This window comes from Numida meleagris, chromosome 4, assembly GCF_002078875.1.
Source record: "Numida meleagris isolate 19003 breed g44 Domestic line chromosome 4, NumMel1.0, whole genome shotgun sequence".
In the NCBI taxonomy this organism is placed as follows: Eukaryota; Metazoa; Chordata; class Aves; order Galliformes; family Numididae; genus Numida; species Numida meleagris.
In genome coordinates, this window is record NC_034412.1 from 96,827,534 (window position 1) to 96,839,800 (window position 12,267).

Below are 12,267 nucleotides of genomic sequence, written 5' to 3' on the forward strand. Positions count from 1 at the left end.
GGGGGGGGGAAGCCAAGTGCAGGCACTCCTGGCTGAAATACAAATGTATTGCGTTTTCATAACGCCTTCCACCCCAACATGCCCTGCGTGCTCCAACCCCGCTTGGAGGAGCTGAATGCTGTGCAACCCTGAGCCCACCTGAGGCTCGGTCATCTCTTTGGGTTTGGTCTGAAGTCAGAAGAGTCCTCACTGATGGCCTGAAGGATGAGAGGCGGTGGCCTTCAGTTCACGTTGGGTATCAGGAAAAAGTTCTTCTCCCAAAGAGCGGCGATGCATTGGCACAGGCCGCCCGGGGAATGGTGGAGTCACTGTACCAGGGGGTATTCCAGAACCATGGGGATGTGGCACTGAGGGACACGGTCGGTGGGCACGGTGGGATGGGTTGGGGTTGGGCTTCGAGCTCTTCCAAGCATAATATTTCTACATATGCTCATCCCAGTACGATGCACCAGCGTCATCAGGATCTCAGCAGAGCTGAGATTTTCCTGCAGCTGGAGGAAGGGCTTTTCCAAGCGTCTTCCCCTATTGCTGCCATGCCAAAGCACGCTCAGAAAGCCGTGTTTATTTCTTTGCTGTGTCGTGGGGCAGGTGCTTCTCTCTCAGCTCCGTTCCCTGCCGAGCTCCCCACCCACATCTTCTCCCTCTCCCCCTCGTCGTGTTCGGTTTCCCACTGGAGGAGTGGTGATGCTCTGGTTCCCCGTCAATAAATGGGCACGGACCAGGAAAGCAGCACTTGAGGGGCAATGTGGGCTCATAGATGCTGAAGGACCACAGCACATTTAAATAACCTCATAATGAGGGCCAGGCAGCCTCAACTGCTGAGTGCGACTGTTTGCATTTTGCTGGTGCTGGCGTTGGAATTATTGTTATTTTGAGGTGAGGCAGATGGGATGCTGAGGTAGATGTACAGTGTCTTGCTTCTTTTCTATCCGTGCATCACCGAGCACTGCTCATTTTGGAGGGCAGGAGCTGAGAAACGTGGCTTTTCTCTCTAGATGAGCCCAGGTTCCTCCCACGATGGGGGGACAGCAGGAGAACGTGGGGCAAGAGATATCCTCAAGTCCTGCATTCGGTCAGACAAGCTTCTTCCCCCCATCTTAACATGGGGAGGAGAGGGATGAGGTTTTCACCGTGTTCCAGCCAGGCCCTTTAGAAGCAGTGCGTCGGGGCAGCACCTGAATTTGAGGCATGTTTGATTTTCACCAGGACAGCACGGAATATTTTACAGAGTTTTTCAGAAGCCCTTTCAAATTAGCTCTCTCTACAGTGCTTTATGGAATTCTGGAACTCCATTCTGGAGTTGGACTCGGTGATCCCTATGGATCCCTTCCAACTCGGGGTACTCTGTGGTTCTATGATCCCGTGTCCTCTCTTTGTTACGGTACCTCTACCCACAGGCACAGGCTCCACAACCTCTCTGCTGCCATTTCCCTCTTGCTCAGGTGCCTTCTCATCCTACTCCAAACATAGGAGCTGGGGCACACACACACGTGGCCTTTGAGATCACAGAATCATTAAGGTTGGGGAAGAGCTCTGAGATGACCAAGCCCAACCCCAACCCATCCCACCGTGCCCACTGACCATGTTCCCAAGTGCCACATCTCCACAGTTCTGCAATATCTCTGGGGATGGTGACTCCCCAACCTCCACAGGGCAGCCTGTGCCAGTGCCTGACCACTCTTTGGGAGAAGAAAGGTTTCCTAATATCCAATCTGAGATACAGGGAGAAAGAGCATGGGACATTGAGCATGGACAAAGAGCATGCGTTGGGACATTGCTTGGGATGCTTCCCCAACACGTACTGAGCCCTGTGGGTACCAAATTGGTTGTGAAAACATCCCCGTGCCAATCATGCCTGCATTCTGCTGGGTAGCAGCCCTGAGTAACCAAACTGGATGAGGCATGGGTGTCAGATCCCAAATTTTCCTCCTGGAGGGGAGCGATGGAAAACTCGGCTCCTCTTCGCCGTGATGGTTGTGTTTGGATGGGGAGGCTTGGCCAGCGCCAAGCATCATTCCTGCTAATTATTCTTCACCCCAGCTGCTAAACGAAGCTTTTTCTAAGCTTCACTTGAACGTCCCCTCCTCTTTGGTACGGTTTAAAGATGGGGATGGGGTATTTCCATGCGGGACCGGGGGCTGCTCGCTGCCACCTCTGCGGGGGATCGCGGAGCTGAGGCACCGGGAAGGAATTTTCTGCCTTAGGAAAGCCATAAATCTTTAAATATCCTGTTTGCACTGTGAGACGGATTCGGAAGTTTCCAGCTGAGTGGTGGGGTCTCCCTGGGCAAATGTGGGTGGGTGTGAGTGTTACCCCCACAGCTAATAAATCCCCCAAGGGCGGCTTTTTGAGGCCATACCAAAGATGTGCAAAAACAAAGGCTCTTCCTAGCACCTCCAGGAGACGCTACCGACCCTCCCCCCCCCCTCCCCTCTTTTTACAAGTACCCCCCCTTTAGAGCTGTTTTTGCTTCTTGGCTGCTCGGGAGGAACTTTTTTGCAGCGCTGCTCCTCGGTTGGGCTTCACTAGAGGGCGCAGGGATTTTAGGCAAGAAGCGCTGCGAGGGCTGTCAGGAAAAGCTGGCTGCCTTTTCCTCCTTTTTAATCAACTGGAAAGATGCAGGGTTGAACTGGAGGTGACTGGAAGGGGATCCAGACTTGTGTCTGGCTGGGGAAGGATCCGCTGACATCTGGGATTAGGCGGCGTGGAGCGCAGCGACGCCAGGTTTGCAGCCGGACGGGGCTGGAGGAGCCCCGTAGCAAAAGGACAGCTCAAAAAATGAGCAAAAAAAAAAAAAAAAAGAAAAAGAAAAAGACCCAAACCCACCAATTCTAAATGCCGTCGCTCCTCGGGATGATTTGGCACAATGGGACCGGAGGTGCTTCTGGGACTGCTGTGCTTTTTGTAGGGTGCAGGTGGGGCTCGTCCCTTGCTGGGAGAGATGCTGGGCAGGGATGGGGAAGGACGGCGTTTGCCCCAGATCGGGAATAGTATTTGTCCCACCTCATTGCATGCACCCTCTCAGCTCTGCCTCAGTATCGCTGCTCCTTCCAGGCTTAAAAATAGCTCTGGGAGTGCAAAGGGGCACCGAAGTGCAGAGGGACACCAAAAGCAGCAGCCGAACCGTCTCTCATCCTCTTCGTGGCCATTCCATGGATCATTGATTCAGCCTTCCCCATGCTTCATTCATTCATAGCACCATAGAATCAGAATGGCTTGGGTTGGAAGGGACCCCAAGGATCATCAAGCCCGGCTCCGTTCATTCCTAGATAGACAACCAGGGACGGCTGTCTGTCTGCAGGCACATCTGTCTGCCTGTCCTCTTGCATCTCCTTTCTCCCCTTGCGTCTTCTCCCTCCTTCCCAGCCCTCCTCCCACATACACGCCGCTATTCCTGCCCCTCTGCGTGGGGTGTGATGAGTTCTACCCAGGGCTCAGCCCGGGCGTTATGAAGCAGCGATTGTCGATCCCCCCCCCCCCCCCCACCCTCCCCGCGAGGGGACAGAGGTGTTATTTCACCAAACAACCTCCCAGCCGAACGCCGCGCTTGAGCAACGACGGGTCGCCGCCAGGAAAATGTCACCTTTCCCTTTTGAGTGCTGACTGCGGAGGAAATTCTCACATTTACAGCTTCGGCGCTCACGGAAAGAAAGGGGCGGCTTTGGTTTCTCTCTCCTTTTCTCCTCGGTTTTGATAACTTTGCAGCACTCCCCCCCCCCCCCTTCCCCCCAGGAACCGGCCACCGGTGGAGGCTCGCGGCTCGCTCTTGGGGAGCTCGCTTTCATTTGATTTGTCCCGGAGGCCTGGCACGAGGCGGTGCGTGCGTGCAGGCCGCCGTGTGGGGAGGTTAATAAAAAAGAAATAAACAAACAGCACTTTTTTCTTTTTTTTTTTTTTTTTCCCCCTCCGGTGCACCCTGGGAGGGATGCGGCGGGGATGCCGAATGAAAGCGCGTGCTGTGGCCTAGCGCTGGTGGGGGGGGGGGACATTCCTGGCATTTCTCAGCTCCTCGCGCAACACGCGGGCTCGGGCCCAAACTGGAGGAAGGAGCCGTTAGCGTGGGGGCCTGGGGAGGCCCGCTCCCGCGCCCGTGTTTACTCGCGGAGCTGAGATTAATAGTGTCTGCTGACATCAGTTTTTAGCCCGGCGTCCCGAGGAAATGAGCGGCGTGCGATCGTGGCCTCGGCGTGCGCGCGTGCCTCTTCTCCCCGGTTGCGTTGCCTACGTTCAGCCAGGTTTTGCAGGCCTTGAAGGAATTCCTTGACTTCATTTGGTGCATGTGTTTTAAAAAGAGAAGCTGTGGGTGCCCCCCACCCCATCCCTGGAGGTGCTCAAGGCCAGGTTGGATGGGCCCTGGGCAACCTGAGCTGGTGGGGGGGCAACAAGCCCACGGCAAGTGGTTGGAACTGGATCATCTTCAAGGTCTCATCCAACCCAACCGGTCTATGATTCTATGAAAACTTTTCCGTGTGTTTGTGCACAACCCGACAATTAGAAGCTAGAGAATCCCCATGGATGAGCTCCGTTTGTAGCATCCAGCTCATGGGATGGATGGAGCTGGGAACTGGGACATGTGGAGCTATAGGGAAGTGGTCCATATATCCTGCTGTGCGTAGGGTGCACTGTTTCCTCCCAGCTTCAGCTCGCTGCTGGAGCAGGATTGCAGGGCACCATGTCATTGCTGATGATGGGGACCAGCCTGGGGAGGATTGCCAGCGGTGGATCCCCATCAGCCCTTCTTGGCAGCTGTTTTAGAAACTGGTGACTCTGGATGATAAATTCTGGGTGACAACAAATCTGCTTGGCGCAGGGGATCCGTGATGTTCAGTTCCGTGGGCAGAAGCGGGCTGTTAGAGAAGGCAAAGAGGAGGATGCTGAGGCTCCATAGTATCCTCTGCTCACTCTTCTGTAGGTCTTCTCCAAAATCTTCAGCCACGAGGCTCTGGAGAGCTACCTCCCCAAGATCCAGCTGGTGATCAAAGACACCCTGCGGGCTTGGAGCAGCAACCCCGAGCCCATCAACGTCTACCACGAGGCCCAGAAGCTCACCTTCCGCATGGCCATCCGCGTCCTGCTGGGCTTCCGCATCCCCGACGAGGAGCTCAGCCGCCTCTTCGAGGTCTACCAGCAGTTCGTGGAGAACGTCTTCTCCTTGCCCGTGGACCTGCCCTTCAGTGGCTACAGGAGGGTAAGGGCATTGGGCTGAGCCCTCCACCAGCCGGTGGGATTAGTGGGGCTATGGGTAATCCCTACCTCTGTGTGTTGTTGGTGGGGAGGTCTCTCACCATCTGATGTCTTTTGGGCAACAAAGTGCTGTATTGCTAGAGCAGAGAGGGAGATGCATTCATAGGTTCTTCAGAGCATTGGGTGCTCCGTGGCTCAATGCAATGGGGAATGTGGTTGGGATTTGCTCAGGTTTATTGGGTTATTTACCTTGTAACCTCACTTGGTTGACTTTTTTTCTGTGTGGGAGCCTTCTCCTGTCAATGCATTGCCTCCCAACTGGGCAAAACAATCAGCAGCCCTTTGGAATTCTAGTTCTAGTTCTTCTAGGCAAAAGATTATTCTACGCAAAGATGTAAAATGAAAATGTGGCAAAATGCATTGACAAAAAATTACTTCAGTTTTTAATTTTCCTTGGGAATATTGGTAACAGTAATATGTTTTTTTTAATCATTTTTTTTTGTGACTGTCACTACAAGTGCTGTTATTGCTATCTGACCTCATGAATGAACCCCATCACTGGCAGCCCCAAAAGGTTGGGTTTGCTTTAGGGAGGCCAACCACTAAAATTGCTTGGGAAGCCCATTCTCCTTCCAGGAAGAGGATCTTCTTGGATGAATTGGCCTTCCTTAAAGAGGCAATTTTCCCAGGGACTTCTTATATCCCAGGGAAAGAAGGAGGGCTGTGAACTACTGCAGCACTGGGGCTTCCACATCACACCTGCCATTCACACAGAGGTGCTGATTAGCCTCGCCTGTAATCTCATATGCTTAGGGCTTGCTCCTCCTGGCTGGGGAATGACTCCAGCATTTTTATATTCCCCCCTGAGCACCTGCAACAGCAGTTTGATTCCACAGCCACATCCTGCTTGCTGAGCACGTCTCCATCCCCGTGTATACTGGGGATACGCAGGGTGGGGATGGCAATGATGGTGTTGAGCCCTACGGGGTCTGACGGTTCCTGCTCCACAGGGCATCCGGGCACGTGAGACACTGCAGAAGGGGCTGGAAAAAGCCATCCAGGAGAAACTGCAGAACACGCAGGGTAAGGACTACGCCGACGCGCTGGACATCCTGATAGAGAGCGGCAAAGAGCACGGCAAGGAGCTCACCATGCAGGAGCTGAAGGTAAAGGTCTTCCCTTGGCCACTTTGTCCTCGCTGTGCTGAACGCAGGGGCTGCCCAAACAGCAAAGCTGGTGCATGGTGGATTTTTGGGGGGGCAGAGCTGGGATGGGTTTTCCACTCTGGGTTCCCCGGTGTGTTTGTGGAGCTGCAGGTGGATCCCACTCTGGTGGAGCATGGTGCCAACAAGCCAGCTGCTTTCCTGCAGGCTGTATTTATTTGCAGTTTGTGCTCATCCCTTACTAAAAAGCATTGCCAGTGAATAGCAAAAGACCAGATGAGCTTGCTGAAGCTTTCAGCCCTGACCAACCTCACCCCTCTACCCGTGCAGTCCCATCTTTAGTGAATATGAGCCCTTGGCAGGTTATTATTCGCAGCAGGCACGCGGCATCATGACTTATCATACAGTCACAGAATCATTGAATAGTTTGGGTTTGAAGGGACCTTAAAGCCCACTCGGCCCCACTCCCTGCCATGGGCTTGTTGCCACCCACCAGCTCAGGCTGCCCAGGGCCTCATCCATGGCCTTGGGCACCTCCAGGTATGGGGCACCCGCAGCTCTCAGGGCAGCCTGTGCCTCACTGCTCTCCAAGTGAAGAATTTCTCCTTAACATCTAACCTGAATCTCTCCTCTTTTACCTTAAAACCACTCCCCTTTATCCTCTCACTACCAGACTGTGCAAAAAGTCACTCTCCCTCCTGTTTAAAAGCTCACTCCAATACTGGAAGGCTGCAGTGAGGTCTCCCTGGAGCCTTCTCTTCTTCCAGTGCTTGGTCAGGCACTGGCACAGGCTGCTCAGGGAGTGGTGGAGTCACCATCCCTGGAGGTGTTCCAGAACCGTGGCGATGTGGCACTTGGGGACATGGTCAGCGGGCATGGTGGGATGGGTTGGGGTTCAGCTTGGTGATCTCAGAGATCTTTTCCAGCCTCAATGATCCTATGATTCTCCAGGCTAAACACCCCCTGCTCTCAGCCTGTTCCCGTAGCAGAAACGCTCCAGCCTTTGAGCATCCTCGTGGCCTCCCCTGGACCTGATCCAAATGGCCACTGTCCCCCGGGATGCAGGGGCAAGAACGACCCGTGACAGACTGCTACGGCCCACGTGCTTATCCCGTCGTACCACGGCTGTCTGTCTGTCTGTCTGTCTGTCCTTCCAGCCTCACCCATTTTCCCTATCGCCTCTCAGGACGGCACCCTGGAGCTCATCTTCGCCGCCTACGCCACCACGGCCAGCGCCAGCACCTCTCTCATCATGCAGCTGCTCAAACACCCGCGGGTGCTGGAGAAGCTGCGGGAGGAGCTGCGCAGCAAAGGCATCCTGCACAACGGCTGCATCTGCGAGGGTTCCCTGCGCCTCGACAACATCAGCGGCCTCCACTACCTGGACTGCGTCATCAAGGAGGTGCTTCGCCTCTTCACCCCCATCTCCGGCGGGTACCGGACGGTGCTGCAGACCTTCGAGCTGGATGTGAGTACTGCCGTGGCCGCGGGGTGGTCAGTGCCTTTTGCAAAGCGTGCTTGGAGCTGGTTTAGAGGAGGGGTGGGAGGGATAAATTGGGTTCTGCTGGTGGCTGGTGGATTGCTGCAGATTCACAAAGTGGACGGGGATGAGATGCACGTGGGATGTCAAAGTGGGGACAGCCACGGTGCTTCCAGGGGAATGGGATGGTTCAGTCTGGAGAACGAGAACGGGAGCCTCAGAGGAGACCCTATGGCTCTCTACAGCTGTCTGAATGGAGGTTGGAGCAAGGTGGGGGTCAGCCTCTGCTCGCAGGTAACAGCGATAGGACAAGAGGTGATGGCCTCAAGTTGCACCAGGGGAGGGTCAGGTTGAATATTACGAGAAATTTCTTCTCTGAAGGAGTGGTCAGACAATGGCACAGGCTGCCCAGGGAGTGGTGGGGTCACCGTCCCTGGAGGTGTTCCAGAACTGTGGAGATGTGGCACTGAAGGACGTGGTCAGTGGGCATAATGGGATGGGTTGGGGTTGGGCTTGGTCATCTCAGAGCTCTTTTCCAACCTTAATGATTCGATGACTGTAAAACTATACTCCTGCTCCCTCTCCCTGTGCAGCGCTGTTGACCCTCTCTGTTCTTCTCTTCCCTTCTCCCTTCCCCTCCGCAGGGTTTCCAGATCCCCAAGGGCTGGAGCGTGATGTACAGCATCCGGGACACCCATGACACCGCTCCCGTCTTCAAGGACGTGGACGTCTTCGACCCCGACCGCTTCGGGCAGGGCCGCAGCGAGGACAAGGAGGGCAGGTTCCACTACCTCCCCTTCGGAGGGGGCGTACGGACCTGTCTGGGCAAACACTTGGCCAAGCTCTTCCTCAAGGCCCTGGCCATCGAGCTGGCCAGCACCAGCCGCTTCGAGCTGGCCACCAGGACTTTCCCCAAAATCACCTTGGTGCCCGTGGTCCACCCGGTCGACGGACTCAAGGTTAAATTCTTCGGACTGGATTCCAACCAGAACGAGATCCTGACGGGGACGGATGTCATGTTGGGGGCCACCGTGTAGAACCCACCAGGGACGGGCGGCTGGGGATGGAGGGGTGGGGTGGGGGCAAGGGGACGAACAGGAGGGGAGAGGAACGAGGAGCTTCTCCACGACGCTCGCTTGGCAGAGCCTCCGGGTCGGGACTGTATCCTCCACCAGCAAAGCTGCCAAAATCCTTCTGCTCTGGGCATGGAGGAGCTTGGGGCGGCATCGTGCCTCTCGCTTAGCTTCGGAAAGAGGAAGAGTCGCGAATCCCGAGCAGAACTGGGACTGTCTGACCATACACAGTATCTAAATATTATAAATATATATATATAAATATCTATAAAACACTTCTGCTGCCAGGAGGAGCGCTGCGAAGCCCCGACGGTGGGAAAGGCTTTGGGAGCCAGCCGGCGGTTTGGTGGCCCGGCGCGGCCCTCGAGTGGGCGCCGAGCTTGTTTTTAACAGTGTTAAATTAGCTGGTGATAACAGTGTTTTATTTTTTTGTTGTTGTTGTTGTCGTCGTTCGTTCGTTTGGTTGTGTTGGTTTTTTTTTTTTTTTATTTCGGGGCTCTGGGGGCCGCCCTGGGTGAAGGGGAGACCAGCGATGCCCGTTCCCATCCCACCAATTTTTATTATTTTTTTTTTTCTCCTCAAGTTTCCTGCTGCTGCTACACATCCTGTGTGCACCGCTCCCCCCCCCTCCCCCCCTTTCCCAATGCAGAGGCACCCGTTTGGGGGCATTTCGCTGCCTTTGCTCTCCCTCAGGGTGCGGGCACCTCTGCGATCTGCCGCGGCTCTGTGAGCACCGAGCTGCTCAGTTTGGGTGCACCCTCTTCCACGGGAGGCATTTTTTTTTGCATTAAAGGTGATCTCTATAAATAAGCCACCGTCCGCATCGTTTGTCTCGTGTCTGGGTGTTGGTTGGCGATGGGAGAGCTCTACAGGAAGGAGAGAGGGGCCGTGCCCAACGTACCATGAGCTTCATTTTCCTGGGTGGAAGGAATCGTTTGGTTTGATTTGATTTTTTTTTTTTTTTTTTTGGCATGTGAAAGGCTTCCATGTGGCGTGTGAGACAGGCGGGTTGTGTTGAAAGCAGACGTGGCCTCACATGCAGGTGCAGAGCAAAGGGACCCCAAGCACTCTGGCTGGTGTTTGGTTCAACCTGAGCATCAGCTTGGGAGATCCCATTGGGATTGGAGGCATTTCATCTCGGGGAAGCTCCATGCAGCCCTGCTCTCTCCCATCTCCTACCCTGGAGGATGAGGTAAGGATGAGGACCGTGGGGTGGCAGGGAAAGAACTCATGTTGGGGTGGGCAGCTTGGCTTTTTGCTTTAAAGGTGTCCAGATAAGTCGGAGGGGCTGAAATGGGAAGGATGAGGTGGCAGATGTTGCTTTACCAGGTTGCTTTGCAGGTTGTGCTCTTGATGAGTGGGTGCCTCGTTGGAAGGTCAAAGGACGTGTGGGTGAGCGATGGTGATGGCTGCCTCTGCCATCGTCATCTGGTGGGGTGAGAAGCAGGGAGGCAGAGTTTTAGCTGGGGGAAGCACTCAAGGTTGGGTCAGCCAAGCTGCCAGAAACCCCCAGGAGCACCCCAACAGATGGTCTCCACTCACGCCAGGGAGCACGACTTGATTTTCAGATGGATATCACCCCAGATAAAGCTCCCAGTCCTCTAAGGGATGCCAATGAGATCCGGGTCTTGCCTTCTGGTCGGTAAGCAATGTGCCAAACTCAAGTGGGAGGTCTGAGTGCTATGCGTTACCTGGGCACTGTGTCCCTGGAACGGAGGATCAGCCAGTTTGACAATCTGGGGGCTCCAAGGGAAACGCCATCAGCTCAGGCCCTGGTGAGACTTCAGGCATTGTCCTTGTCCCTGATGGAGAGAAAACATTTCCAGAGATAAAAGGGGCTTAATCGCAATGAGAATCCCAATGGGAAGCAAGGAACATTACCTGAATGCAGTGGGGATGGGTGATTCTCCTGTGGGCAAGTGTGTGGAGAAAGGCTTGCTGCATGCAAGGGTCCTTGTCCATGGTCTTGGCTGACGATGAACACGTGTAGGGCACAGGGACGGGACAGGAGGTAGAGGATGCAGGATGAAAACACACCCGGAACCCACAGCCAGGAGCATCCCATTCCCAGCCAAGACCTACAGGGGTGGAAACACCGTGGCTGGGGGAGAGAGGAGATGAAAAAATGGGAGAGCTGGAGCGGGGACGGCCAACAAGGTCCAGAGAGAGGTTCGGCCTAAAGCTCGGCGGTGGCTTCACGCCGCGCTCCCACGGGTGAGATCTCTGGGGTGAATTTTGGGAAGGACCCGGTGAAGGGCGGCCAGCGGAGGGTTTGGTTGAATTGTGATTGGAACTTCCAACGTCGTTACAAAGTGAAAAACCAAACATGCTTTCGAATGCGTGGTTGACTGGAGAGCGGTCAAGTCAGACGCATACATCCATTATATATATATGCTTACACCATGTGTATATATAATGTGCGTGTGTGCGTATTTAATCTAGGCGTCAGTAAGTCAGGCTTTTGTTTTTACCATTCCTAACGAATATAACTTGACTAAAAAATAAGTTGCTGCAGTGGGTTTGCAGAATAAAGCACTTTGAATCTCAGAATTGTGTTGTTTTTTATTTTTTTTTCTTAGCACAGTCCAATTCGCTATAATGTTATTTTATACACAATTATTATTTTTTTTTTTTGGTCTGTCTTTATAAACTATTATAAGTACTATTTTTGTTATAATTCAAAATAGATATTTAGTATAAAGTTTTGCTGTTAAATATTTGTTATTTAGTAAAATATGATTTTTTTTTTCTCTTTATTGTAAACAACGTCTGGAAAAATATTAATATGTTTTATCACAGTTGTTTTTAATATTAAAAAAAAAAGAAAAAAGCACTTGTGGGGTTTTTCGTTATGAAATTGGTGCCGTGTGAACATGTGTTTCGGTCATGTGGTTTTTAATATGTATATAATATCACGTGTTGCATATTAAAATGAATGTTGTGTATTTTGTGATCTCAAAAAATAAAAAAAAATAATAATAATCCATGTGGCTATTTTATGGACTTCCATAATAAAAAGAGTCGAAGCTCCCAGCCTTTTGTCTGCCTCTCCTCTCCAAGGGCTTGCGGCTGCATTGGGGTCCCAAGGTGACATCATGTCCTGGGACTTAGTGCACCCCAAAATGTTTTTTTTTTGCACCAATCTGGAGACAGATCAGCCTCCTCGGCATGGATTTCCATCCAGGAAATTCCCCTTTGACATAAGAAAAATGTTTTTTTCTAGGGAGGAGGGCATGTGCTGAACCAAGTTGCACAGAGATGTGAAGTCTCCATTCCTGGAGATGCTCAGAGCCCAACAGGACTCGGTCCTAGCACCCAGGTGCCCCTGCTCTGAGGTCCTGAATCATAGAATCATAGAATTAGCAAG

General features: G+C 53.2%; 1 protein-coding gene across 1 annotated transcript in view; it reads left to right on the forward strand.

Annotated features, from left to right (window-relative positions):
- Positions 1–11,837, forward strand: part of LOC110398722 (cytochrome P450 26B1) — an 18,937-nt gene extending 7,100 nt beyond the window's left edge. Inside the window, exons 3-6 of the mRNA XM_021396635.1 lie at positions 4,913–5,188; positions 6,195–6,350; positions 7,534–7,815; positions 8,472–11,837. Coding sequence (XP_021252310.1) covers positions 4,913–5,188; positions 6,195–6,350; positions 7,534–7,815; positions 8,472–8,864 — 1,107 coding nt within the window. The 3' untranslated portion in view covers positions 8,865–11,837. The remainder of the gene's footprint in view (positions 1–4,912; positions 5,189–6,194; positions 6,351–7,533; positions 7,816–8,471) is intronic.